This window comes from Scardinius erythrophthalmus (genome assembly GCF_964197995.2).
Source record: "Scardinius erythrophthalmus genome assembly, chromosome: 5".
In the NCBI taxonomy this organism is placed as follows: Eukaryota; Metazoa; Chordata; class Actinopteri; order Cypriniformes; family Leuciscidae; genus Scardinius; species Scardinius erythrophthalmus.
In genome coordinates, this window is record NC_138225.1 from 35,276,768 (window position 1) to 35,303,975 (window position 27,208).

The 27,208-nt window shown below is 37.0% G+C and overlaps 1 protein-coding gene across 1 annotated transcript; it reads right to left on the bottom strand.

Moving 5' to 3' along the window:
- Nucleotides 1-1,317: 1,317 nt before the first annotated feature.
- rgmb (repulsive guidance molecule BMP co-receptor b) lies at nucleotides 1,318-17,161 on the bottom strand. The gene is made up of 3 exons (XM_081367292.1): nucleotides 16,683-17,161; nucleotides 7,309-7,835; nucleotides 1,318-4,030 (listed from the first exon to the last, which is right to left on the bottom strand). Exons 1-3 carry the CDS (start codon nucleotides 16,786-16,788, stop codon nucleotides 3,356-3,358), a joined length of 1,308 nt encoding a protein of 435 aa, XP_081223418.1. The 5' UTR covers nucleotides 16,789-17,161; the 3' UTR covers nucleotides 1,318-3,355.
- Nucleotides 17,162-27,208: the final 10,047 nt, after the last annotated feature.

The window sequence follows — 27,208 nt, forward strand, 5'->3', positions numbered from 1 at the left end:
TTTCTTCAAGCTCTCAGAATTCTCCTCCTGAAAATCACCATTTTCAACACATTGATGACAGCGCAAGCCGTCGTAAAGTGGTGAGCGCTCATATTACTGCTTATGCAATGTCTGAACAGTGGCAAGTTTTACATTTTTCACAATTAAAATGAAACCTGTCATATTTCTCTTCTGCAAAATTTGCAGACTTTTCAAACACAACTGTCACGGTTGTCAGATTTAATTGGACGCGCTGCTGAAGGAACTCTGAAGGCTGATGTAAATGAGAACCTGGAATGCTGATGAGCGTCTCGATGAGTTGCAGACCGAAAGACACAGGTGCTTCGATATGGGCAGATCAGTGTGATAGCTGCTCAAAACCACATCACATCCACTATACAACAAATGAGCTGCACTACAAGGCTGTTTATGTAGGCCATGGCTTTGTAAAGTCATCTTCCACTCATGTAACACTGTTGAACTGTTGATCTGAATGACAATGAGCAACCTTTGATGAAATGAGATTATTGTGCATAACACTCTATCGAAGATCGAAACAAAGTTTATATCAAGGAGGTATGTTTGAATGTGACTCAAGTGCTTTATAAAGTTTTTTTTGTGCATTTATTTCACAATTGTTTGTTATTCAACTACGGTTCAAAAGTTTATGGTTGGTAAGATTTTTTCGTTGCAAATGTTTTTGAAAGAAATCTGTAATTATTTGAACAGAAATACAGTAAAAACTGTAATATTGCGAAATATTACAATTTAAATTATTTTTCAATTTTTAATTTTAAAATATAACTTTTCTTCAGTCTTCAGTGTCACATGGTCGTTCAGAAATCAGAATAATATGCTGATTTGCTGCTCAAGAAAAATTTCTTCCTATTATCAATGTGGAAAACAGTTGTGCTGTTTAATATTTTTGTGGAAATCGTGATACTTTTTTTTTTTTCGGGATACTTTGATGAATAGAAAGTTCAAAAGAACTACATTTTTTGACATATATATATATATATATATATATATATATATATATATATATATATATATATATATATATATATATATATTCTTGACCCTGATCTTACTGACCCCAAAATTTTGAAAGGTAGTGTATATTACAGAAAAAAAAAAACAATTATATTAAGGAACACTTGTCTAATTACATTGGTTGCATGTTTACATCTCCGCTATACACTATTACACTATACTTTTGGTATGGTATGCTGTGTTGTTCTCACTTTGGACAAGAGCATATACCAAATTAATAAATGTAAATGTACATAGCAATGAATGATTATGCCACAATGGAATTTTTTTTTTCTTTTTCTTTTTAAAGAGAGAGTGGAAATTTGTGGGGGCAAATAAATATTAAAGCCAAAGGAATTTATGTATTTATTGTTTTAAATAACACATTTTTTCCTCTTTTTTTTTTCCTTTTTTTAAACAGCATCCGTACAATACTAAAACACTGATGTAACAATGGTGACCCACTAGGTGGCAGTACAATCACATCTCAAACGTTTTTCAACAGCAAGAGTATGGAGCTTAACTTCTCTAACAAGACACTATATTTCATAAATAATTTAAGTATAAACATTGAGCAGTCACTCTTCACAAAAACAATGTTCACAACAAATATAAGAGATCACAAGATCAAATGCGAAATGCAAAAAAAAAAAAAAAAAAAAAAAAAACACAGGATGAAGGCTTTCCTTTGCAGTTACTTAATTGCACTCTGATGACTTGTTCTGGTTTTTAAGGGGGGGAAACAAGATCCCACTGTACACTGATTTAGGCCATTCGGCCAATCAAATGATCGTGCTTCGGAACCGGCCAATCACTGCCTGCGAAACTCCCAGTGTTCCAAATACAATCGATTACACTCGTCACAGTATTGTAGCAGCTCTTCAGCACTGGCAGTAGTTAAACAATGACGTCTCTACAGTAGCAAGTCTTGGTATGGAAACGTGCGTATCTGGAGTGTTGGCATGGCTCCTGTAGCAGTTGGACAGTAAGGCCCAGAAGGTATACAATACAAGTTTATCAAATGAATTGTGTCCATCAGGCCAAATGCCACACTCAAAGCAAATAGACACATAAGTGTTTCTGCATATCCTTCATTTGCTTTGAAGCTCTCAATGAAATCACTGCTGATGTGCATTCAGCAAAAGAACCAAGGCTCAAGTTAAAATGCATGTGAGGCCAAATCCCAATTCCATTGAACATACTTCTGGTTTTTAAAACCAAGTCAGGTGAGTTGATTTATGGCACTATCTTGCAAAACATACGACAATACCAATATTTTTTGGGAAACACAATCTATAGGGAAGCCTGGCAAAATTTCTGATAAGTGTGTTGGTTCTGAGTCATATCTTTGGTCAAGGATAAAACTAGACTAGAGGGAACTTAACACTCAATGTTTGTTTGGCAAAGGGACAAAGCTAATAAATGTAATCTTGAGAGGAGCCATTCTGGAAGTTCGTTTGAGTGACCAGGAATGAGACATGGCCCACTTTAGCACTTATGCAACATCCATTTTCCAGTTCACTCAATGAGAGCCACTCACTCTGAAATTAGTCTGAAAGAACATGAAACTTTTAGCATAAATATTTTGGTGTCTCTAAAATGCACTCTTCAGGATTGATGTTTTGTGTTCGTACATTAGGTAGATTTCGTACCAAACGAAAGAAATTCTGATTGTCATTTTAAAAAAATGGACCGAACTTCCAATACAATTCCAACGGTCAACGACGGACAAATTCCCATCTCTGAATTAAGTGCACTTCAACCTACGACTGCTGCGTTCGCCTGAATTCTTCACTTTGTTTTTGCTGATCAACGTTACTCGACAGTTTGAATACTAGAACTAAAAATACAGATAAAGTGAATGTCTAGTCAACATGATCCTTCTTTAAATGTCTATGAAAATCACTATGCCAGCCACATCGTGAAACTGTTTAACACGGTTCTACAATGGTGAGGTAAGTACCATTTGTATCTAGAGACCTACAGAAATGTATTAAAGAAAACGCGCTGAGTGTACCAAGAAAGATTATTGAGCACTTGTTCCGTGGAACACTGTTTTCTAGTTGCAAAAACAAAAAAAAGAAAAGAAAAATAAAGTGCTTCCATTAAGATTTCCAAAAACATGAAATCTCACAAAATTCACTCACAAAAATCTACAATATTCAGCTCTCTTGAAAACATAATTTACACAAAATGTACAGTCTAATGAAGGTTCGTGTTCTAACATTCATTCTCCACACAGACAGTATATACAAAGTACCCTTTACCCAGAGTACTGATTTTTTACAGTCTTGTTTTCCATCTTTTTTTCTTCTTTGAAACGGTTATCAAAACACCTTACACATTATAAAAGCACAGTGATGAGGAAGCCGGTTAGCAGTGCATTGAGGAGTAATGAAAACGGCCTCAGCCCAGCGGTCGAGTTTGGAAAAATATGCCAGCGCTCCTTCTTGGGGTGCAGAGTCTCCATGTCCTTTAGGGCATTGTAGGCGGCAGTGGTGAAGTTGGCATCTCCTGTGGTGAGCAGGTCGAACACGCAGGAGTGGAAATAGATGTCCTTAACCTCCAGTTGCTCCTTGCACTTCCTGGATGCGCTTTCGAGGGTGAAGACGCCCCTCTGGGCTTCGACCCTGGCCTGCTGCTGAAAGCCGGCCTGCTGGAGTCCCAGCATGGGCATCTGAAGATGTCCCTCTTGGTCGATGCGCTCTGATGTGGGGCAACCGTTCATGCAAAGCTGCAGGTCCTGCGTTTCGTCGAAGGCCATGGCAAGCTCTTCTGGCATACGCACGGCTAGCGTCAGGTAACGGCCCTGCTGGCGTACGATGATGGTGACACCGATGTAGGCGGCGTGGATTTCTACGTGTCGACCGGGCGACTTCTCCAGGATCCAGATGCTGCGGGTTTCGCTGTCGCCCCCGCTGATGGTGCCGTCCACAAAGGCGGCTGGAAGGTCGTCTGTTACGGCTTGGTAGACCTTCTGGTCCGTGCATTCTTGGTATGGTTTGAAGATTATTGTGACCTTAAAAGAAGAGCAGAGAGCATAGTTGAACTCAATCATGAACTCAAGTCAGTCATAAAAAAGAAATAAAAATATACCCTATTTCTATTTCCTGAATGCAATATTGATTTTATTGTGAACAAGTCATCCATTCATATTTCTAGTAGTGATGTCAAATCGATTAATCTAACATACAAGTTTGTTATATATATATATATATATATATATATATATATATATATACAGTGTTGGGAATATTGCATTACTCTCTTAAAAAGTAACTTTTTAAGAAAAGTAATGCGTTAAGTTACTTTTGCGTTACTTTTTCTCACCTGGGTGTGGCTTATTGTTTTTTAATAACAAAAAGGTTTTATATACACACACACATTTAATATATAAACAAACTTTTTTATGTTAGATGCTGGACATTTTTATTGAGTTATTGAGTTAAAAAAGAAACTAGTGCTGCCAAATTGATTAATCGCGATTAATTGATTTGGCAGCACTAGTTTCTTTTTTATCTCAAAAAAATGTCCTAAATATCTTCCAGTGACACAACATACTTGTAAATGCAGGACTTCTCTAGTAATTTAGCCCTCCACAATTATATTTACATAACAGTGAAGTGTTAGACAGGATATTCTGCACTTCTGCATCAATAGTTGAGATGAACCAATACTGCTTTATGACCAATATCAATAATTTAACTATTGTTTTATTTCTGCTTTTTGACGTCATCAATAAATAAATGATCATTCGAAAACAACAATAAATTGCATTATTATTATTACCGTCATAAATAATAATAATAACAACAACATGCAAAGTATTAGTACTTAAAGTTCAATCATATTCAACTGATGCTACACCTTATGTATACATTACCTACTTATTTAACTGTCAATTGTGTTTTTACTCTGTGTATCTTGTGGTACTATTGTTTGTATTTATTGTCCATATTTCATTTTTATTCATCACCATTTTTTTTTTTTTTTTTGCCAAAGCTAATTGTTATTGAATGACTGTTATTTGTTAATTAATTACTATTGCTGTACGTTGAATAATACTTCACAAAAATAAATCTCTACCACAATAAAAACAAACAGGAATTCCTGAACATTCCCCATATCTGCCATTGGTTGGACAAATATATAGTCTAGCCACAAATTCACGTCATTTGTTGAGTCAGTTGCTCGGTTGGTCCAGTCAGGATGCATAAACAAACAGAGCAGTGTTTTGATAACACCACAGTATTCGTTTTTGGAGCAATCAACGTACAAATGGCCCATTTACAGTCTTTGCATATTAAACTGGGATATGAGAATTTTTACGAATGCTGATAATAATAACACAATTCACATTTAAAGAACAAAAGTGCTTTCATGCCCAACACTGAAAATGAGAATTACTCTATCACGGTAAAACAAGATGTGGATTTGTGCAGCTCTTTAGAATATTACACGTATTTACAGATCCGCAAACCCTTTTCGCCCTGCTAGTGTTAACCATGAAATGCACCCAGTATACAGTCCTCAGACTGTGAAACTCTAAGATTTGTGGGAAGCAAAAGAACTGGCTAACAAGAAGTGTGGCGTTACATTAGCGGTGGATGAATAGCAGCTTTGTACACAGGACAAGGATGAAAAATGATGACCAGTTGGCCATAAGGTGAGGCAGCTGAAAAGGCCTCAGTTAAGCGGTGTATGCTAATAATTACTTGCAAATGTTTAATAATGGCTCCCCACCTTCAAGGTCAAGGGGTCAAACGAGAGGTAATTAGCATGGGCGGACAAACTTAGCATTTGAAGCCACATCTGTGCAACGAAGAGCTGAACTGTTTTAACTTGAGGACAAAATCGATGAGTATCTGACGAATCCGTTCAGGCTGTAATATTCTCAAGCTTCCAGATGTTTCACGTTACAAAAATCTGTAAACATGCTGCTAGAAGTCAATATTCTGCATCAGCACATTTGAAATGGGTCTGCGTGTGTGTGTAAGCGGGTGTGTTTGAGTGTTTGACTATAAGCCCCAGACTTGAAAAACTGAAGACAGAGGCTTCTTTCAAAGTCACCGTATTATGGGTCACGCCACAGCGCAGGCTGCATCCAGACATTAATGATATTAGAATTTCACAGACATGTTGGTCACAAGTGTTAGTCATAAGACTAGAGCCGTTTGCTTTGTTTAACTTGCACCTGTGAATACTTGGTCAAAGTTGAAAGTTACTTGGTCTTATCTGCAGCTCTTTCTGATAATCTTATCCATATAGTCATGTATATAGAGAGAGACATCATACACTTCAAACAAAGATAATAACAACGCAGAATGCTGTGATTTATGAAGGTAAAACAAACAAAAAAAGCTAAACTTTTTAATGAAATGCCTGTTCAGTCAAATGTGGATTGATATTTACATTTTATCATGCTACACTGTGTAACAGTAAACATTTTCAATTTTTCTTTGAAACAAATAAGAAAAACTTACAATTTCATATGATCAAATTCATCTAAAAAAGTGTTAAGCTCTGAAATAACAAAGAACAAAACATGTTCAGGATTTATTTATCTTGTTTAATGTTAAATTGTAAATTTGTATAATTTATCATATTTTGAAAAAAACAAAAAAAAACAAGAGCAAAAATATATCTTTAAATTAATATTATTAACCTAGATTAATAAATTGTTTAAAAAAATGCTGTTTATTGTTAGCTCAATGAACCAGTGCTATTTTAGTTTTATTTATATACCATTTTAGTATTTCATATTTGGAATTAGTTTTTATTTTTAGATTTTCAGTTTTCCCTTTAATGTCATTTTGTTATGTGCTTTTGTTGTTTATATTAGGATTTTAACAATTCTATTTGGCTTTATTTATTTATATTTATTAATTTTAGTACTTAAACTTATTTTATTTTTATTTCAGTCAAGGCAACATTTCACATTTTTATTCAAGTTTTGTTACATATAAGTTAACATTTATTTCAGCTTTACTTTATTTCAGCTTTATTTATTTCTTCTATGGAACACAAAAGAAACATGTTTTGAAAAATATCTTTTCGCTTTTTTGTTCATACAACGGAACTCATTGGGGTCCAATATTACTTTTAATGTTCATTTTAATTTTAGCTAACAGTAACTAAACCATATAGTGAAGTCCTTCTAGCCTTTTAATTTTTTTTATTGTTTTGCAGCATAAATATGCTACACTTCTGAGGCAGTTCTTTTTCAAAAGAAAAAGTTCTCCACATAAAAAAAATAAAAATAATTATAATAATAAAATAAATATAAAAACAACTCACCTTATTGGTTGCTGTTGCACTGGATCCATATACCACTGGAACATTTGTGACCTGCACTGACAGGTAATTGTTATCAATGAGGGGCCATGCCCCTTCAACCTTACATGTCTGAAAATGGTCTTTGAAAGTCCTAAGATGAGGGTCCCCAAACAGGCCACAGAACAGATAGGTCGCTCTTGGGAGCTCTGGAACCCCTGTCCCTGTCCCAGGCCGCAATTCATGGTGATGGCGGCTGTGATAGTTGCACGGCTCAATGGGGATGACGGGATGGGTAGACGATGTGGGCCCATCCTTGGAGCAGTTCCTCTGGCTCATGAGGTCAGTGATGCCCAGCATGGCGGAGTGGAAGACCAGGTTGCCCCTGCAGCTCTTGGCGGTCCGCTGGGTGCAGGCGGAGTACGCCCGCAGCGCCTTACAGAACTCAGTATCAAAGCCATCCAGGGAAGGGTTCAGATGGGAAGTGAGAGAGACGAAGTCACTGGTGCACTTTTGGATGCGGCACTGTGGAGTTTGGACCTGGCTCTCACCTGAAAAAGAAAGGAGACATTGTTTTTGAACAATCTGAATAAATATTAATTTATTCGAAAATTAAACTCGTACATATAATTAACAAATTCAATTTCAAATGATTCACCTCTTCAATGATGAGCATGTTTTTAATTTGTGATTTAAATTGAATTGAATTTAATATTTTTAAATGCCAGCGTAATACAGCATATCCTGCTTCCATAACGAAGAGAAAAAAAACTCATTAAATGAATAAAAAAAAATTATTAAAAAGTTTGCCATGGTATTTTATGATTATTTATTTATGATTATTTATATATTTATACAAGTCTTTTAAAATAACAAATAATGTGACCTTTTTAAAGACATGCAAGGTTAGTTGTCATTAAAAAGCACATTTATGATATTTTAATTTATTTTCATGATTTGCTGATGTTCATAAACATAATATTTGCCTTGAAAAAAGCATTTTAAAATCCTTTTTGAAGATAATGATAAAGATGTGTACACACTGTAAAAAAATATATATTTTAAAAGTTTAGAATAAAACAAGGATAATTGGAGTATGTCTTACAAGAAAACACTATTACAGTTTTTCTACTTCAAAAATGTCACATTTCTGAGTAATTGTTTGTAAAATGTTTAAGTAAAAATACACCAATCTTTTTTCAGTTCACTCATATCATATGTATCCACACGTTGTATGTTATTACTTTGTACTTGATGGTTACACTACATGACATATTTAAACTGTCGTTCAGCAATTTAAGTCATTAAACTGAAATTTGTCTTTAAAATGGTTTAAAAGTGTTTCTAAACCATATGAAACTAACATGAATTCAAAGAGTACATTTCTAAGAACTTGGCACATGCGTTTTAAACAAGACATTTAAAAGAATATACTGACTTAACCAATTAAACACATTGTATGAACAAAGGAGTACAAATACAAGCTAGAATCTTCTAACAGCCATTGTTGTGGCTCGTGTCATAAACCAGTTTAAACTGCTTAACCATAATAAGGTGTGCTAGTGGACTGTGCTTTTCCTCACAACGTGACTCCATGTGTGTTTTACATTATTGTCTAGAAACATTAACAGTCTGCTCAACAAGTGTGTGAAACCTCCTGTTATCTACAAAGGAGAATGCTTATGACCGCAATAAAATCAAATAAAACGGCACTTCAAATGAGAAAAACACTTTTCTGGCCCCGCTGTTATACACACAAAAGCAGCATTATGTGCTTGTAAGCACAAAAGAGTCATGGCATGCAACCTAAATGCAACTGTTTACCTCCTAAAAGTGTCATTAGGGTGGTCAAAGAGTAACAATTAAAAGTGTTTTCTTTGAATACTACATACTCGCTCCACTTGATGTCGATTCAATATCACTTTTAAGGTTTTGACTCGATTTCTATTCGCAAGCTTGCGATTCGGATCAATTCCAATCTCACTTCAATTCGATTTGATTCATTTGGATATCGTCGCTGCCCGATGAAAATCACGTATGTCCAAAACGGTTACTTTTCAGGAAGTGAAAAAAACACCGTAATTTAAAAGCATATGAACATAGCGTTGTCATACTTGGTATGGCATCTTTAAATGTAGCCATATTCTTGCCAGTGTAATGATATAATCCACATTTGACCAAAATCGAGTTTAAATGGACATACGCGCATATTTTACAGTAACGGTGGTCGATACGCGTTTTTCCGATCATTAATTAGAATGGCCAAGTCGCGTTTCATATTGACAGATGAATATGCTCAGTTTATTAAATAGCCTACGTCTCCGTTTATTAAATACGCTCAGTTTATTAAATGTCTCTTGCAAACTATGAAGGGACAATGAATCAATACACTCATTGCTGACCCCAGGGCCGGCGCGTCCATATAACTAGGCAATTGCCTAGAGCGGCACTTTTGTAAGGGCATACATAATCAGAGAGTTGCCTTTTTCTTTTCGTTTTGAATTATTTCGTTTAAAGACTTTTCAAGCTTTGTGTATTTGATGTCTTTCTCATGTCTGTGTGAGGCATACACTGAGTTTCGTTAATGAGATGCGCTCCAGTTAACGTGCAATGCAAGTGAACGCGATGGCGCCTCCATGATTATATTGTCTGCTATATACCGGTTTTTGCTTATTTATTAAATCCATGGTTGATGAAAAATTGATTAAAATTAAGATACAATTTATACAAAACTAAATTCACTTTAAAGAAAGGTTTTCTACAAAACAAAACTTAATGAAGTGGTCAAAATCATGTCTGACCCGTCTCAAATTGTGCATCCTATTACTCGTGCTGTTCACTTTTCATACTTTCAACAGCATAGTAGACCTACAGACTCTATTTGTACAAACTGCACATTCATTTAATTCTGAATTTTGTTGAAAGGCTTCAAATCAAGTTCACGGATAATTGTGCGTGCATTTATTAATCATTATGATACTAAACTCATAACAAAGTAGGCTATGCTATGTACAAAAAAAATACAGCCATTTCTGTTTTTTTCTTTTAAACAAAAAAAAGGAAAAAAAGCTACACCTTTTTTTTTACATTTCATCTTTCATTCCGAAATAGAATAATGAATGGACGAAAAAGTATACGGACCCAACATGTAGGCTATTAGCCTTTTTACCCGTTATCAATCTAAATTAATCTCGTTTTTAATTTAACTTAATTTCGTTTTTCTTTATTTAAATTTCGTTGTTCTTTATTTAAATTTCGGTTTTTTCTTTATTTAATTTTCGTTTTTTCTTTATTTAAATGTCATTTTCTTTATTTAAATTTAGTTTTTTCTGTATTTAAATTGAATTTTTCTTTTTTTAAATTTAGTTTTTTTCTTTATTTAAATTTTGTTTTTCTTTATTTAAATCTACCCTTTACTGTGTCAGTAATTTATTAGTCAGAAAAATATTAGACTACCTTAAAAGTATTGCTTAAGTTAACAGGCCCGTGCGTTAACATCTCCACAATAAACAGTGACAATTACTTCGTCTAGACCATTTACTGGTAAATAACAGTTGTGAATATATTGCGAATATATAATAAACTTGAACAGTTGTCAAAAACAAACGTTTGCTGATACTTTACCTCACAGAGTTATTCGGCTATCCAATGCTGAGCTTCCAGAGACGCTTAGACCGCGAGATGCCTCCACAGGGCGGGAGATACGCGGCGTGATTGACAGCTTTGACACCAAATGGATATACGTGAAAATCAGATGACATGATTTCACAACTTTTCATAGGTCATTTAGATATGTGAAGCATACTGTATACGGAAATGAACCTGGACATTCTATCCGTCGAAAAATCTCAAAATCGGCAAAATGGACATACGCGGTTTTCATCGGACAGCGACGATATATACATTTGTCTCAAGGGAACAAATCTCTCTCAACAAATGTTGTAAACTATACAGGAAACCCTGTCAGTTGGTACTAGCGATGCACCGATATGAACATTTACCGATAACCGATAATTCTTTACAAGTTACATGCCAGTCAGAATTTGTAATCCTGTTGTGCCCCGTAACAATGCACAGAAACACATCGACTAAACACAAATAATTCACAATGTTTTATTACAACAGTGTTCTCTTTATAATGTTATAATATGACAGTGCCATTCATAGTTATTAATGTTGTGCATTGCTGTTTCAGCTGCGTGCGCTGAAGCTAAAGATGATCACCGGTAAACTGAAGCACTTTACTACCGCTTTAATGAACTTAACCAAACGCATCCAACATGAGATAAATCATATATAGGCTACCTGTACATACAGAATATATACACAAAATAAACATAATATTACAACTAACAATTGCACAAAACAAAAGGCTTTGCAAGCGAACTTGACTGTGCTAATCATGAAGGTTTAACTCTGATTATCCCATAACAACGCACTAAAACACGGGTGTACAAAGAATATACAACATTCTTTTACAGTAGTTTTTTTATTATAATTTGCACTTAACTGCTTTTTTTTTTTGCTTTTTCTAAGTGATTCCAATCATATTTCAAGCAATTCAAAAACCGTTATGGCGAACAGTGTGCATCTGAAGTGTCTCAGCTGAAGGAAATAATACATTATTTACCGTCTTTTTTATATCGGCCAAATTTTCTTATCGGGCCGATAACGATAACATTAAAAATCAACATACATCGGCCGATACCAATATGGTGGCCGATATATCGTGCATCCCTAGTTGGTTAAAATTAACAACTGATTTGTGTAAAAACATTTAAATTACACAAAAACTTGCAAGGCAGTTTTTATAATAATATTAATAATATATATTATTATTATATATAAAATTATATAGAATTTTTTGTTTCTATTCCAATTCTTTCTTTGAAATATAATCATTTAAATGTTGGCTATCATAAAAAAAATTTGAATTAATTTATTCCAATACATTAAATATTGAAGGACAGCTTAAGTGAAAATATGTAATATGGTGCATATATTTAGCAAAATAGTTTATTGATATCGGAGACATGATACATTTCAGCAAGATGTACTGTATCATCCAACATACCTTCTGATGTTCATTCTTGTTTATTTCATGCTTTAACTAGTAGTAAAGAGGTGACTGGTTCATGTACTGAAGTACTACAGCGATCTTTCACACTACAATAAAACGGCCTTCACTGATTGCATTTTGTGATAAAATTGACATAATTTGAAAGCTGAGACTTTGTTTCATATCAAAAGAAACAAAGCACAAAGCTAATTGCGAATGAGACACGTTAAATGACGTTTAGTGAGGTTATGTTCACCCATCAACAGCACAGACTAAAAGATGGATACTTGGGATCATATTGGTTCATCAAAATGAGAATTGATAATAATATTTTCAACCCAGCCCTACTTCATACACACTTGTTGTCGAAAATACACCCATCATGTCATGCGCCGCCCTTAATTAGCCACCAATGACACGGCATAAGCAGAAAAACATCTCCCAGAAAAGGACGACTGCATCACTTAGAGTCTTAATGCCTCACTTTTGAGTGCGGCCCAATTGCATTAGCTCAGAGAGAGGCCGTCCTAATCTGATATCAGCTGCAGCCTCTCCATTAACACGCTTGTGATGACTCTATCTTACACAGTCAGGGCCACCCATTTCTGCCTGCCACGCCAATATCTCCCACCGTAGTGGATTCAAATGCATCTGATTTGATTATCGGATGACGCGCTGCTGCGCAGATTGCTTGTAGCGGATCGGCCGATCCGCGTTGCGCTGGAGGAGAAGGAGGCATGACAAAGCACAGGCTGGATTGTGTTTCAGAAACATGCTGTAAGACAATACGGTAGCCTGGCCGAAGCCATGTTGATGTTGTGCTGGAAAGACATTGGCTGGAAAGGGGAGAGGAAAGAGGCAGTCCCCGCTCCCATCCACCTCCCGCTGTGTTTTATCAGGCAAGGCTCCAGTGACATCTGTACCAGAACAAAAAAAAAAAAAAACTCAAATACTTGGCAAGGCATGCAAGACAAAGCCATCTCCGGCACATTCCCATTTATAGTCCGAGCGGATGCTCAAAGCAGATGCAAAGCAAGTAATATTGAAGAACGAACAAACAGCGGTTTGCTCGAAAAATAAAGAATCGTGACCCGGGTAAGTGGGCAAGGGTATGAAACGACAAAGGCTGTGCTGCAAATGTAACCGTATTAGGTAGGTATGTCCTACATATCACAGAGAAACAGAGAGGCTTTTCTTGGAGTCCCACTGGCCATATGTGACCTCGCCGCCCATCAAACGCATGTGCCTCCATTGTTTGTCTCAGCAGCATGGTGTGAGGTGTTAGGGGAGGCGGTCTGTTTTATAATCTATGAGCAATCTGTGAGGAGCTGGGTGTAATCTTAATGTAGACTAGATGTTTATGCATGAACTAAAGTGACAAAACAACCACCCTATAATCCAATTCACAGCAATCCTGGAGATTAGCTGTTTTTGCTGGTTGCTTGTTGAAATGCAATTTCGTCACCAGACAATGCAACTGAATTCACAGCCATATCCTCAAAAAGAGCATTTGAAGAAACCAAACTATTTTAACTCCGAAATTGCTAGTAAATTTCACAATTAATGACATTTTGAAGCAGAAAGACCGAAATTATATTTTCTTGTAGAACTACTTTATTTACAACTTTGAATCCTTCTGACTCTCTGTGCAAAACACTTCCGATGAATGTCTTAGGGGACACCCAGTTGGGGGCAGCAGATCCTAAGCTAGTACTGGCAAACGGGGGGGGGGGGGGGGGGCAGACTATCACACTTAGTGTTAGAATGTCTAAGTGTCCTGACAAATGTTAAACCTAAACCCTGAAACGTCTCACTTAACTGGGTCTTTAGCTAATGTGGTAGAATACACAAATGCTCAGGGGCAGTAACTGACAGTAAAAATCATTTGACTCCATTTTAAAAGGAAAACATTTGTGTTTAAAATATCCACAAAGCTAAATAAAAATACTTTTTTATTCATAATATGTCTTCTTTAAATCTCAATTATTTCAATGATTAAACAGCTATTAGATTGCATATTATTCCTGTCAAGATCATTAAACCAAGTGAACAGTAAAACACAGGACAGAGAAAACACAACGTTTGTTTCACAGGCTCAGCTCATTTCTGCGATCCTGCAGTTGGGGTGATCCGTCTCATTTCGAGCACAGTGCACACCCTTGTTGCTATTAAGTCGTTGGAAATATTTTCTCAGGGTGGCCGGCCGTTTGAGCAGCCATTCTCAGCTGTAGAGGGGCCCAAAGAGTGTGTGCGGAGTGAAATTTCAAGATGTGGAATTTGGCCAGGGCAGAGAGGTCAACAGGCCCACCCCTTCTCCAGGAGTCAACGTGAAGATCTGGAGAAAGCAGGGGGGGGGGGGATACAAGACCCAATGTCTAAATGACATCTCCAGCCTTAAATTCAGAGCTCACACTGTATCGCACTGAACTTTGGAATCTGGTTTAATATGTTAGTTTGTCAGCCTTTCATTTTTGTTCTTATTTGTGACTTCAAGCATTTCGTAACCTTGTTACAGCACGAGACAAATAAAGAACATCATGGTTCTGGTCAGTATTATAGTATGGTTTGTCACAGTTAAGCACAGAAAGCATCTATTAAACAAGTTTTAAAAGGCACCTTTTTACAGGTAGCCTGTAAAATCCGGCAAAACCTATAACAATAAAGCACTATTCCAGGCATGAGAAAAGAGAAAGGATTTTTTTTTTTTTTATAAATAAAAAATAAAGAAACCCAACAGCTGCAACTGTCTTTTGCTTCTGCCAAGATTATAATCCAATCAAATACCACCAAGGGGTAGATGTATATTTGGGACTAAATCAATTGAGAGAGGATACAGCCAGATATAATATCCAAAAATGAAATCAAAGAACAGCAAGCATGCAGTTGTATTAGACAAAAATTACAAAAATAAAATTACTCAAGTTTTGTATACTTAAATTATTTTCTTGCCAAATGAAAGAATACTGAATATAGACTGCTAATATATATATATATATATATATATATATATATATATATATATATATATATATATATATATATATATATATATATTACATTGTATTTTTATTATATTGCAACTGAAGGGGAAACAAACATGCATCTGTAGAAAACTGAAGCCTATCAAGCGTTATAAATTTAAAAGCACAAAAGGGACAATAACACTTGGAATGGTCACACTAAGGCTATTTCATTTTCAAAAAAAAAAAAAAAAAAAAAAATATATATATATGCATAAAAAAATGTGTTAATTCAAAATGTCCTTAAATTATGTTTAACACATATTTAGGTCGAGTTATTTCATATTTTTTGCTTCATTGAAGAATAGTGTAGTGCATAATGCCTGTCTGCCCGGCCGGGGTCCATGTTAAATTAATTATGAAGGTGTGACTGCTCAATGGACACCCAGCAGCATTCCATATCCTCTTAATTCACAATGGCATTAACACAGTCTACGGCCAGGACACCCAAAGTGGAGCACTTGACAAGGTGCCAAGGGGAAAACAGGGCACCAAATGTGTAGTCTTCACAGTCTCCAGCTCAGAAGCCAACCCATTTTGAACGAAATCATTTAAGACTTGTCCAAAGTGGTCAAAGGCACCAAACTAACTGAATTTAGGCTTCTAAGTGAGTACGTAAATAAATAAACAAATACATGCTGATTACACTAACTGAGCAGTACATGGATTATTTAATATATATATATATATATATATATATATATATATATATATATATATATATATATATATATATATATATAATAGGCTACCGCAAAAAAATATATATAATAAATAAACGTATCAAAAGCTAGATGTAAGCGAACAAATATGATCACCATGACTTATATATTATTGCAACTGACAACATGCGCCCTGCTATCACAATGACAAAAGCAAACAACAAATAAAACCGAATCAAACAATAACTTGCATAAAACGAGAAATTAATTAATATTACGATCACTCATAAATATTTAATATCCTTTAAAAAGCAACCAATCCAGTGAAGCGCAAAGGGACGCGTAAATCAATGCACTACATTTATTAGGAATAAAGATTCAAGTGTGCAAGAAGACACGGATGGATGAAGGACACTGCCTCCGACTGTAAAACCGTCACATAAACAACTATAATTCACTTTTATATAATTCATACCTGAATATTAACCAGTAGGCTACTGTCATAATTTAGCACGTAAATCCTATTTAGTAGGCTATTTATACAAGCGATAATTAAACAGCTCCTAACACAAAGGCTACTTATAAAAGGTGTTTTAATTTTGCCTAGAGACTTAACGTCCAACGAATCGTGCATAAAAGTGGAAAGAGCATGTTTACCTATGCGAGTGAGTGAGGAGAGGGTGCAGAGCACTAGTAGATGTAGTACCGGAGAGATGAGGCGCTCAGCCCCGGGGTAGTAAGATCCTGCTCTCCCCATACCCATCCATCCATCCAGAGAGACTCAAGAGTACTCCACGGGTCAAGAGATCGGGCCTCGCTTCTCCCAACTTCACGGGACGCGGAACTCTGTTAAGACGCGACTACTTTTTTAGGTAACACACACCGTCCATAAGAGAAACAAAGTAGCAATTTTGGCAAGTCCGATCCAAAACACTTCACACGGGAGAAAAAAAAAACAGCTATTTCATTTGTATGCGCTTATCTAATCGGCGAAGATAATCAGTACAAAAGAAAGCTGTAAACGTGCTAAAATTAATCTGCGCCCCGCGATCGCCCGATTCATGTTGCCTACACATCAGATTTATCCGCCACAAGGAAATCTAGCCCTGTCTTTCCCCAATGATCGATAGTGAATCAACCTAACCCAGAGTTTAGCGGAAACCCCGCCCACACCGACACACAAAACCCCTCCTCCTAAACCATACACCCCAGCCGCAGATTGACAGCAAGAGCTCTCACTTTCAGCAGGGAGAAAAATAGACGAGTTTTGGGTTTCCTTTATATTTTTGAGAATAAAAACAAACTGAGTTGAATACCAGGACAAAATAGTACCATAGTAACATCACCCAAGTACACCGATAATTTATTAAAGAGACTTAGGTAGCCTAATTAATTCTTTGTTTTTATTATATTTGGAATAAAAAGTAACCAAATCTGACTCCAAAACTATCTAAAATAAAATAAAACCGCTAAAAAATGTTTTATTTTAGTTTTTGATACCTTGTAGTCTATTATAAAATTAGAAACCTTTTATACTTGCCTTCATTAAACTTAAAGAATGTGCGATTCTTTTCAATACACCATTCAATTCAAAAGTGTTCAGGTGCACATACTGTGTAGTACGGAGCCCCTAAAGGGACATCACATGGTGAAGAAAAAAAAAAAAAAATGAGATGGAATTTTTTTTTTTTTTTTTTTTGTCAATGGTTTTGCGTTCCCTTGCTAAACTTTTGCATTACGCCGAAAATCTCCAAAGAAGAACACATAGGTTTTGCAAGTGCAAATAGGAACGCAAAGTTTCTCAGGGGAACGCAAAACGTTTTGTGAGTGAATGCAAAGTTTCTCGGGGGAGTGCAAAACGTTTGCGAGAGAACGCAACAGCATTGAATTATTATTTTTAAGATACACATGTAAAAAAAGCACTGCAAAACTAAAACTAAACTAAAAAATAAAACAGAAAAAAAAAAGCCACACTTAAAGTCTCAGTGAAAGTTACACCCGTGAAAGCTAACAAAAACTAAATTGGAAGGGCACAAATAAAAAATATGTAGGCTATTATTATGGTTTAATGTTATTGCTAAAGAGATATAGAGCCTAACTGAAATAATGTTTCTTGTAAAATATAGTAAGACTATTATGGACTAACCTGCAGGTTGGTGATGATATAAACAGTTCTGGGTGTAATCTAAAGCTGCATATTTTATATGAAAATTCTAATTGAAAATCAGACTTGAGCCAATTATAGGATGATATCATCAGCTTTTTAGCAATAACATGCTAAGACCACAAGACATTAATACAGACGTACTTCCTGTGCTGGATAGCAGTGAAAGTGTTATTTATAGGGCCGCAAACACCCTCTTACTGTAGAGAAAGCAGCACTACTGCTGTCCAGCAGGGGAGCAGCAGTGTTAGAAATCCAAGACCAGGTCCACAGTGTCAACACAATACAAAATCAATTTAAAGAGAATGCAGGAGACTAAACATGAACCCATTTTCACATAAATACACAAAATTGGGTTATGCTGCGCTATACAGTACGTCTCGCAGGGATGATTCAAACGATAGCACTGGAAATTCTTCTGTGTTTTGTTGCTTTTGTGGTAGAGGGCAAAGCAGTAAGTTTGTAAGTTGATTAGAGTATTGGAACAGCAGTTTAATGGGATAGCAGCGTGTGAAGCGTGGAGGTTTAAGCCTGCCTTTAACCCAATTCATTTTCTTCCACGGCTTAAGTGGTCAGTCAAAAATCAGGCGAGGTGTAAGAAGTACTTTGCCAGCCTTAGGATTAGGGGGATTTGTTTTTTGGGGGGGTCTTAACAGTGGCCTGGTTCTCACTTTAGTGTGACACTGCTTGGGAACCGGATTATAGAATTACTATCCAAAAGCCAAAACATTTTTTTATTTAAGGTGAGGAAAACAAGTTGACCTAAATCAATTGCATGAGTATGATATTGAAGTCCTAATGCGGGTGTCCCATAAGCCTAAACGATACACAGAGTGTGTATTGTCTTAGAGTGCAGTGATAATGGCTTATTGATTGGTCATGGAGAGCATGCATTCAGATGTGTCAGGGCCTCAGCTTGGTCCCCTCTGGCACATCTGAATATAGGTCAATGGCAAGTCACTATTATAACCTCTAAGTGCCCCTACAAACCACAAAGTAATTCTGTGAGGCATCAAGTTGACATTAGAATTGCCATTAGCTAATTTGATAGATGGTATATGCAAGCTTTCATTAACCCTTTTCTTAAAAATCATTGTGATTATAATCATAAAAGAAGTGCTTTCAAGTCACCGAATGCGCGAATTGCATTTTGAATGTATTTTTGAATAAATTAACAGATAGGATGAAAAATGAGCACCGCGTCAACAATCAAACTCAAATGATCGCCGAGGTAATTCAATGAAATCTGTATTTCTTTTTTTTGTCATCCAATTTTTTATTCTATTTTAAAATGTACACATCAACTTTGTTATATGCAACATTCATGCAACAGTCCATCCATGCATATTTATGCAAATAATGCAACAACATGGTCACATTTACTGTTTTCCTGCAAAATGCAGATTTAGCTCATTCAAATTGGTCATGTGAATTATCCATGCTGACCAATAGAAACCTGATTGGCTTTAAAGTGACTTCTGTGTGAACTGTGCTTTATATATTGGTACGCTATATTGACAATGGACTTTTTTTTTTGCCATGAAATTCGCTGGAAATGTTAATCCCAAACCTCTATAGCAGAGGTCTGTGCTTTATGGATCACAGCTTAGGATGTCTTTAGGGGCAATATGAAATCCACATTTTTAATTATACGCATTCATTTTTGAACAAAATATGCCTCATTTCAACAAAATATACATCGGATTTTGTTTATCAGTACCGTAGGGCATTGGGCCGTAGGCCAGTCTTATTAACTGTGCTTTGTCTGTCCAGCTGGATTCTCCTAATACGTCAATAGACGAGCTTGAGAGCATACCAGCTCCGGACAACAACCCTCCACACAGCTGCAAGAGGAAGGGCCAGGGCCTGAACCCAACTCCCACAAAGCGCTGACCCTAACATTTCAACTCAGTGACAACATCAAGGCAACATGGCTGAACTTGCCTGAGACTTTCATGTCAGTCAGTGAAAAAAGGCGAGCCCTGTGCCATTCCCCTTCACGGTATAGGACAACGGCATAGTCTTACAGCCTCTCCGTGTCCCAGCAGTCACCCTTGTTTTGCAGCTGTACATGTTTAATGTATAATACGTCTTACTGTCAGAATGACTCTTGAGGTTGACCTGCAAACTCTTGCTTTAGTTGTTACTACTTCAGAAATTGGATATTTTGATCCAACAAAACATCAGGCTCACTGACTTGACGCTAATTTGACGTGTACAAGGATAAATGGTGTATAATCACCTACGGCATTCGTTTTACCATTAGTAATTACTGCACCTCATTTTGTAAAGGCTCTTGCTGTGTTTAATGTACAGCATGGAAAGAAGCACGCTGAACAAAGCACGCTAAATTAACCATTCTAATGAGTTTCCATGATTGTGATCGACAGGCATTGAAACACTATCATGATCGCACCCAACAAATCACCCAGTAAAGGATCAGGAGAGCGTTTGATTACTGCAGATAGAGCTGAAAAACACGTAAGAGGGTCTGCATGCATTGTGGCGACCATAATCACACCGATGGGACCACCCGAAGGTCATGTTACCACTAGTTATCAAACCTCCATGTAGATACATGTCATTGAACCAACGGTGTAGCGCTTATCATTCGAACACAGGTTATCTTTGATTGGTCTTGTTCCGAGCAGTCAACACAGTGGTTCCTTTCATTCAGCGGCCAGACACAAAGCCTCTCTTTTATCTTTACTTCCCCCCTTAAGCACCTTTGGGGGGAAAACAACGAAGCTCCTATTCCAAATCATCCATTTTAATTAAAAAGAGAGGCAAACATCAGATGATGCTCAATCGTATCGAATGTGGTGAGGAGAAAAGAGCGGAGAGAGTGTGTTCGGTGTTCTTTGACCTTGTTTCTCCATTCCCAGCCATCTGTTTTGGCCACTGTCAAAAGCCTCTTTGGTGGCTCCCTGGCATGGCCTCACCCCTCGTCAGACTTCCTCTATGCTTAAGGGACATTTAATATGGTGTCTAATACATACTGTTCTGTGACACCTCAAGACAAGGGTCTCTTTGTGCTGCGGCAGGGTCCCTCTAGAAGGTACTGTGGGGCTATTCGCACCGCAGTCACACACAGGCAGGCACATGGCGGACGCACACTCGCTAATACAAAAACACGAGCACGCACCCGTGTACTTGGGCCGCTCATATGCCTCCTCCTGGAGGGCTTCACCGAAAACACAAGCTCTTTCTCTCTTAAGCGCACACATAGAAATCCGGAAAAAAAAATGCAGCTGAAGAAAAAGCTAATGAGGCACATCTCTTGCATTCCTGCTCAGTTTTTGGCAGTAAAGGCATTTACCACATTCACACAAGAGGGCCTTACACAACTCCGCAGGTGTTGGCTTTAGCAACAGCACCTGGCAAAAGTGAAATCCTTCTAAGCTGTGGACAGTAGCATTCAATGAGCACCACTTCAGCCAAAGCAATTACTGAAAATATGCAATGCATCCAGTGCTGTTATATTCAGCACGGACATGTGATTTTCCAAATGGGATTGAATGTTCCTTTGGCGAGTTCACAAAATGGTCAATGCATGCTGATAAAAATGCCATGCAACAGCTATTTTCTATACTACAGTTAGTTCCGGTAGTCTAAACTGAGGCGGAAGTCCAAGAGTGCTTACGTTTAGTATTCGCTGCATTTTACTGTTTTTATGACTCCGCTTTGTTGGTGTTCTCAACTTTGCAGAGCAGAGCTGAAGCAGAGTGATTTTAGAGCGAGTTTTTCTGTAAATGTGTTCTTTCGCTCCAGGATCTCTTGTAGTGGGGTTTCTTTCACCCGGATTGGAGCTGGCTCTGTTCTGGAAGGCCATGCCTACTTTTCACCACCCAATTTTGCACGTTAGCATCACAATGTTCCCTCAACAAAAATCCTCTCTCTATGACCAAAAGCTCTGTGACTGACAAAAGTTTATGATTGCTACTTTTGTTCAAATGAGCACAACTTTTATGAATTCTGAATCCAAATCAAGCGTAGCGTTAGTTCTGGCAGGTCACGTTAGTCAAGCTCGCATCAGCTGACCCTCATCTGATCCACATCTACCTATAGGAATACGACGCCTATCACCATATACATATATAAGCTCATTCAGTATTATCAGCAGATATCGCGTTTCTCAGGCGCTAATTACCCTCCTCCATCCCCAGCTCCTCTTCTCGCCCAGTCAGGATTTGACATTCTGATTCCCCTTGAATCAGAATAATTATCGAATAATGTTGTACTTTAAAATCTTGAATTAAATATATTTGCAAACTTTCATGTTGGTTCTGTTGTGTTTACCCCAAGGGGGATTATTGCTGCTCTCCCTGCTCTTATCCATGCTAGGCTGCATGGATGCGCAGGGAGTTCTCGCCCAGAACGGAACCATACCGCCAATCCAAACTGTATGCTAATTGTCAATCGTATTTGACGGTAGTGGTCCTGACAGAATTGGCAAAAGTAAAACATTTTCATAGGCTGTAAACTAACTACACCACAGTCACATGACTTCAACATCATCATCACTATGCTTCCGACAACACTTTAAGTATTTTCTTTAAAAAACATTTTCCATTAAAGTTTGAGCTAGAACAGTTGGAAGAGCATGACTGTAAACACAATGAGGCTGGTGAGTAGATGGGATATACTGTTTGGTGTGATGAAGTTTCAAGTCCCCGACAACCGTTGCCATTCCATTTAGCCACTTGTTAGCAACCGCCTATTTCGTTCTCATCCCAAGGCGTCATATACTGACGCTTTTGACATTTTGTCTACATCGAACACACATGGCACCCTTTAGCGTCAATATGAGACACAGATAGAAATGGGCCAGAAGACGCCTCCTAGCGGTCTAACCCTAACCCTACACCAGACCTAAACCTACCCATAACCGAACAAAGCTCTGTGCGTCTCATATTGACGCTAAATGTGGTGCCATGTGCGTTCGATGTAGACGAAATGTCAAAAGCGTCAGTATATGACGCCCTAGGACAGAGGTCGGGAACCTATGGCTCGCGAGCCACATCTGGCTCTTTGGCAAAAATCATGTGGCTCGCGAGGTCTCTAACCCTTTACCAACAAACCATCGATGAAAAACAATTAAAACACATCAACAGAGATCGGCTCTCTGCAGAAAAAGCAACCAATTACAATTCCCTTGTTGTACAGCCTACTGAAGTTAATGAAAAGTTTATGATAATAATAATATTAAAGTTGTACCGGCAAAAGTGCGTGTTCAGTGCTGTTCGCGAGTGTCACGAGTCACCACAGCAATCAACTAACCGCTTACGTTTCTGTGGTAACCTACAGCTCCTGCACTGGGATTCAAGCTGGCGAAAACCATTCTAGAACAGCAGCAAAAATGTAAAAGTAGACTTTATAAACTTTAATATAACATTTTATTGAAACGGGTGCTTTGCTGCGCATAGAGACATTTCACCCGCTGGTAGGCTACTTTCACTTTTGCCGCAGAGACCCTTTATGTCCTATAAATGTGTCGTATTTTTGATAATCCGCGCAGATTTCAGTTGACGATTCTGTTTAAAGTTATTAAAAACAAAACATGAATGAATGAGAAAGAAAAGAACAGGATGTGCTTTATATTGAAAAGAAATATTAAAAGCGCGATAAGTCGAAAGAGAACTGACAGGATACTGTGCGCGCGCTCCGAGCGCAACACGGACAAGCAGCCTTTGTCTTCGGTTGCGCGCCTAAACGGCCAAATAAACACAGAAATATATCAAAATGCTAAGTCGAGTATTCACGTAAACACAGCAGATAGTACTGTGTGCATTCATTCTCTCTCACACGCAAACAAAATGGTATATGCTCATCACTTGGTACTCAACCTCACAGTGAAAGCCCTGCAGAATTAATTCCATATTCCAACTTATTTATTGTTTGCTGAATATTTGTTAATAATATTAATAATTAAATAATATTAATAATAATTACTACGGTTGAATTTTTTATTGAAAAAAGCACGTCTTTAATATTAACTTTAATAATATATATATATATAGGCAATTTTTTTTCCTACTGTGGCTCTTTTGGAAAAATGCATTATCCAAAAATGAAAAAATGGCTCTTTGGTCAAAAAAGGTTCCCGACCCCTGCCCTAGGATGAGAATGCGTTGCTATTTCAAGACCAAATTTAAAATTTTGGTAACATTTAAGTTTAGTGTCCAATCCTCACTATTATTAGCTTGCATATTACTAGTGTCTGTTTATTAGTGCATATTAATGCCTTATTCTGCATTACCATATTCTACATCCCTTAATCCTACCCAACTAGTACTAACTATTAATGAGCAGGAGTTAGTTTATTGAGGCAAAAGTCATAGTTAATAGTTATCACACTTTAGATCAAGGTGAGAATATGACCTTAATCTAAAGTGTGACCAAGATTTTTTTTAAATCACAACTGGTTATTATTACTGATGTATTAAATAGTGATAGAATAAAATGTGAAAATATCTTGAGCTTGTGTTAAACACAGACCTTATTTAAGGCAAACCAAAAACCCATTTAAAAAACCCAATGACTTGGGCGATGGAATCAAACATACGATCTTCCCTGCAGCAATCTATTGCTAATGGATAAAATCAAGCTCCATTTTAATTAGTTTGACTCAGAAATACATCACATTGCAGACGTAAAAGGATTTGCATACTGCAATTCATGCTGTCTTTAAAGCCCACAGTGTTCCTCAGTTTTGATGCGAACGCTAGCATATGCATACTGCCAGTATTCTTGATATGCATACAAAGAAGTTTCATCCTTGACTAATGTCTGAACTATTTATCTCATTAATCTTCCACTATTTATCACATCCATTTCTTTTTCTAATGTGAAAAACTGTGCGCATACAATAATATATGTGTGTAAAAAAATAAGTAGGCTATATTTTGCTTGATGGTTTTGATGGCTTTTTTTTTGGGGGGGGGGCGTCTTTGATTACATGTGGTCAAATCACTTGTGTGGCTCATGTGAAATTGCTTAAAGAGATAGTTCTCTTTTTGTCCATATAATGAAGGTCAATGGGGTCCAATTTTGTTTGTTCTTCAAAATATCTTCTGAAGAGAGAATATCTACTGAAGAAAGAAAGTCATACAGGTTTTGAAATGAATAAGAGTAAACCATGACAGAATATACATTTTTGGGTCAACTATCCCTTTAAAGTCTTGGCTGTGACTAACAGTATATAAATGGCAGTTAAAAGGCACTCACAACATCAAATCTGTCATGATCTTCAGGGAGTACATGTTAGCAAGATAAATTTCATCACAGCATTTTGGCCAAACACTTGGTTCTATCATCTAATCTCTCTCTTTTTCTGTTCACCATTCATTCCATGATACCCAGAAGACAAACATCTCATGTATAACACATAACCAGTGCATTTTTGAACAAACAGGGTTATCTATCACTGATTTGAGACCACTGCCCACAGCACAACTTCGTCTATATTTGTTTGTGTCAGTGCTCAGTTGAGTAAAATCACAGTCTGAATAAAAACAAACCCCTGACTCTGTAGATATGCAAATAGCTCTCAACTGACAACTTCAATCCTTGTTTTTTTTTTTTCCCGGTGCATCAATAGAAACCCCCTCATGCACCCCCCAGCTTCAGTGCATCATCCACCGCTGCCTCCTGGGAGACCCGTCTCCACAACCCAACATATGGGTTTCATGTTTAATGCATAAGCTCAGTACTATGAGCCAAGCGTCCTTTCTTAAAGCACTTGTATGGAGGGTTGGTCTCTGTCGTAATTATAATATTAAATACCTCTTTTAGACGCAACATTGGATTGCTGTCATTTGGGGTGCAGGCACCAAATCTGTGTGCATTATACCATCGCCTGGGTAATGACAGCGGCATAAAGACAGCTGTCAATCTGGATCAGGAAAGGGCTGAGATCACTGTTTTTCCATTAATGAAGCAGAACACTTGAGAAATTGCAGAATGTGAATTTGGCTGGAGAGATAATGTAGGAAAACATGTAAGAGCATTTCAAGGTTGACTATACATGTCGTAGCATGCAAGATGTGTACAGTAGATTATGTTTCAGCAGTGGTGTATCGGTTACCACTAATACTCACTGTTTGACCATGACCACAATCATGCCGATGGTGATGTTGAATTCCAGTTTGTGATGTGCAGCCATAAGAAGATCCCCCCAGTTTATGGGCCTCTGGTGATAACGCCTCACATACTCTCATCGCTATCTGACCGAGAGCTGTGGCGTTCACAAACATATTCATCACGAATATTTTACTCTCCAGTGGATTTCAGCTCACTTTCCCTAGTAGAAACTCGGCACAATTCAATAGATGGCATTATAGAATGGCATTATTCATAGAATGGCATTATACAGATACTGTGTGAGAGTATTTATTGCTTACGGTTTTATATTGTTGATAAATTCCCAAAAACTACTGAGACATTCATCATTATTCTGAAAAATTCAACGATACCTTCAGGGTTGTTAAGTCTGCATTTTTCTTTTTAGAAGTGTTGCCAAGGGTAGAGTCTTTCACCCCTGCAGGTTAAAGGTTTGACATAATTGCATAAATTATATTTGAAAGAAATGCTTGTGTTGAAATATTTTACTAGCCTATCCAATTTATATATATCAATGATAAACTGGGCTGAGATTTTTGTGAGGGAAGGGCTCTGGTAGGGAGTCTGTTTGTGCCTGTTTTCGTTTTCATGGATTGACAAGTCTCTTCAATTGTAAATTGTATATTGTTTATTTTCAAATACCGGTAGTTCATAAAATAAAGGTTTTTCACCCCCACTGATGATGGATTTTGTTCATCTTCTTTCAGTATTAAGGAAAGATGATCCATTACGAAAACAGATGGTTTATGATGCAGTGATGTTCAAGTTAAAATTTTGTGTAATGCATAACTGTGACAGTAAAATATGTATTGGAGGTATGGGAGTGGCATATTTAGATTTTTGGTATTTGGGCTATAGTTTTATTGATCATTGGACTAGTTTTTATTGGCCAATGGGT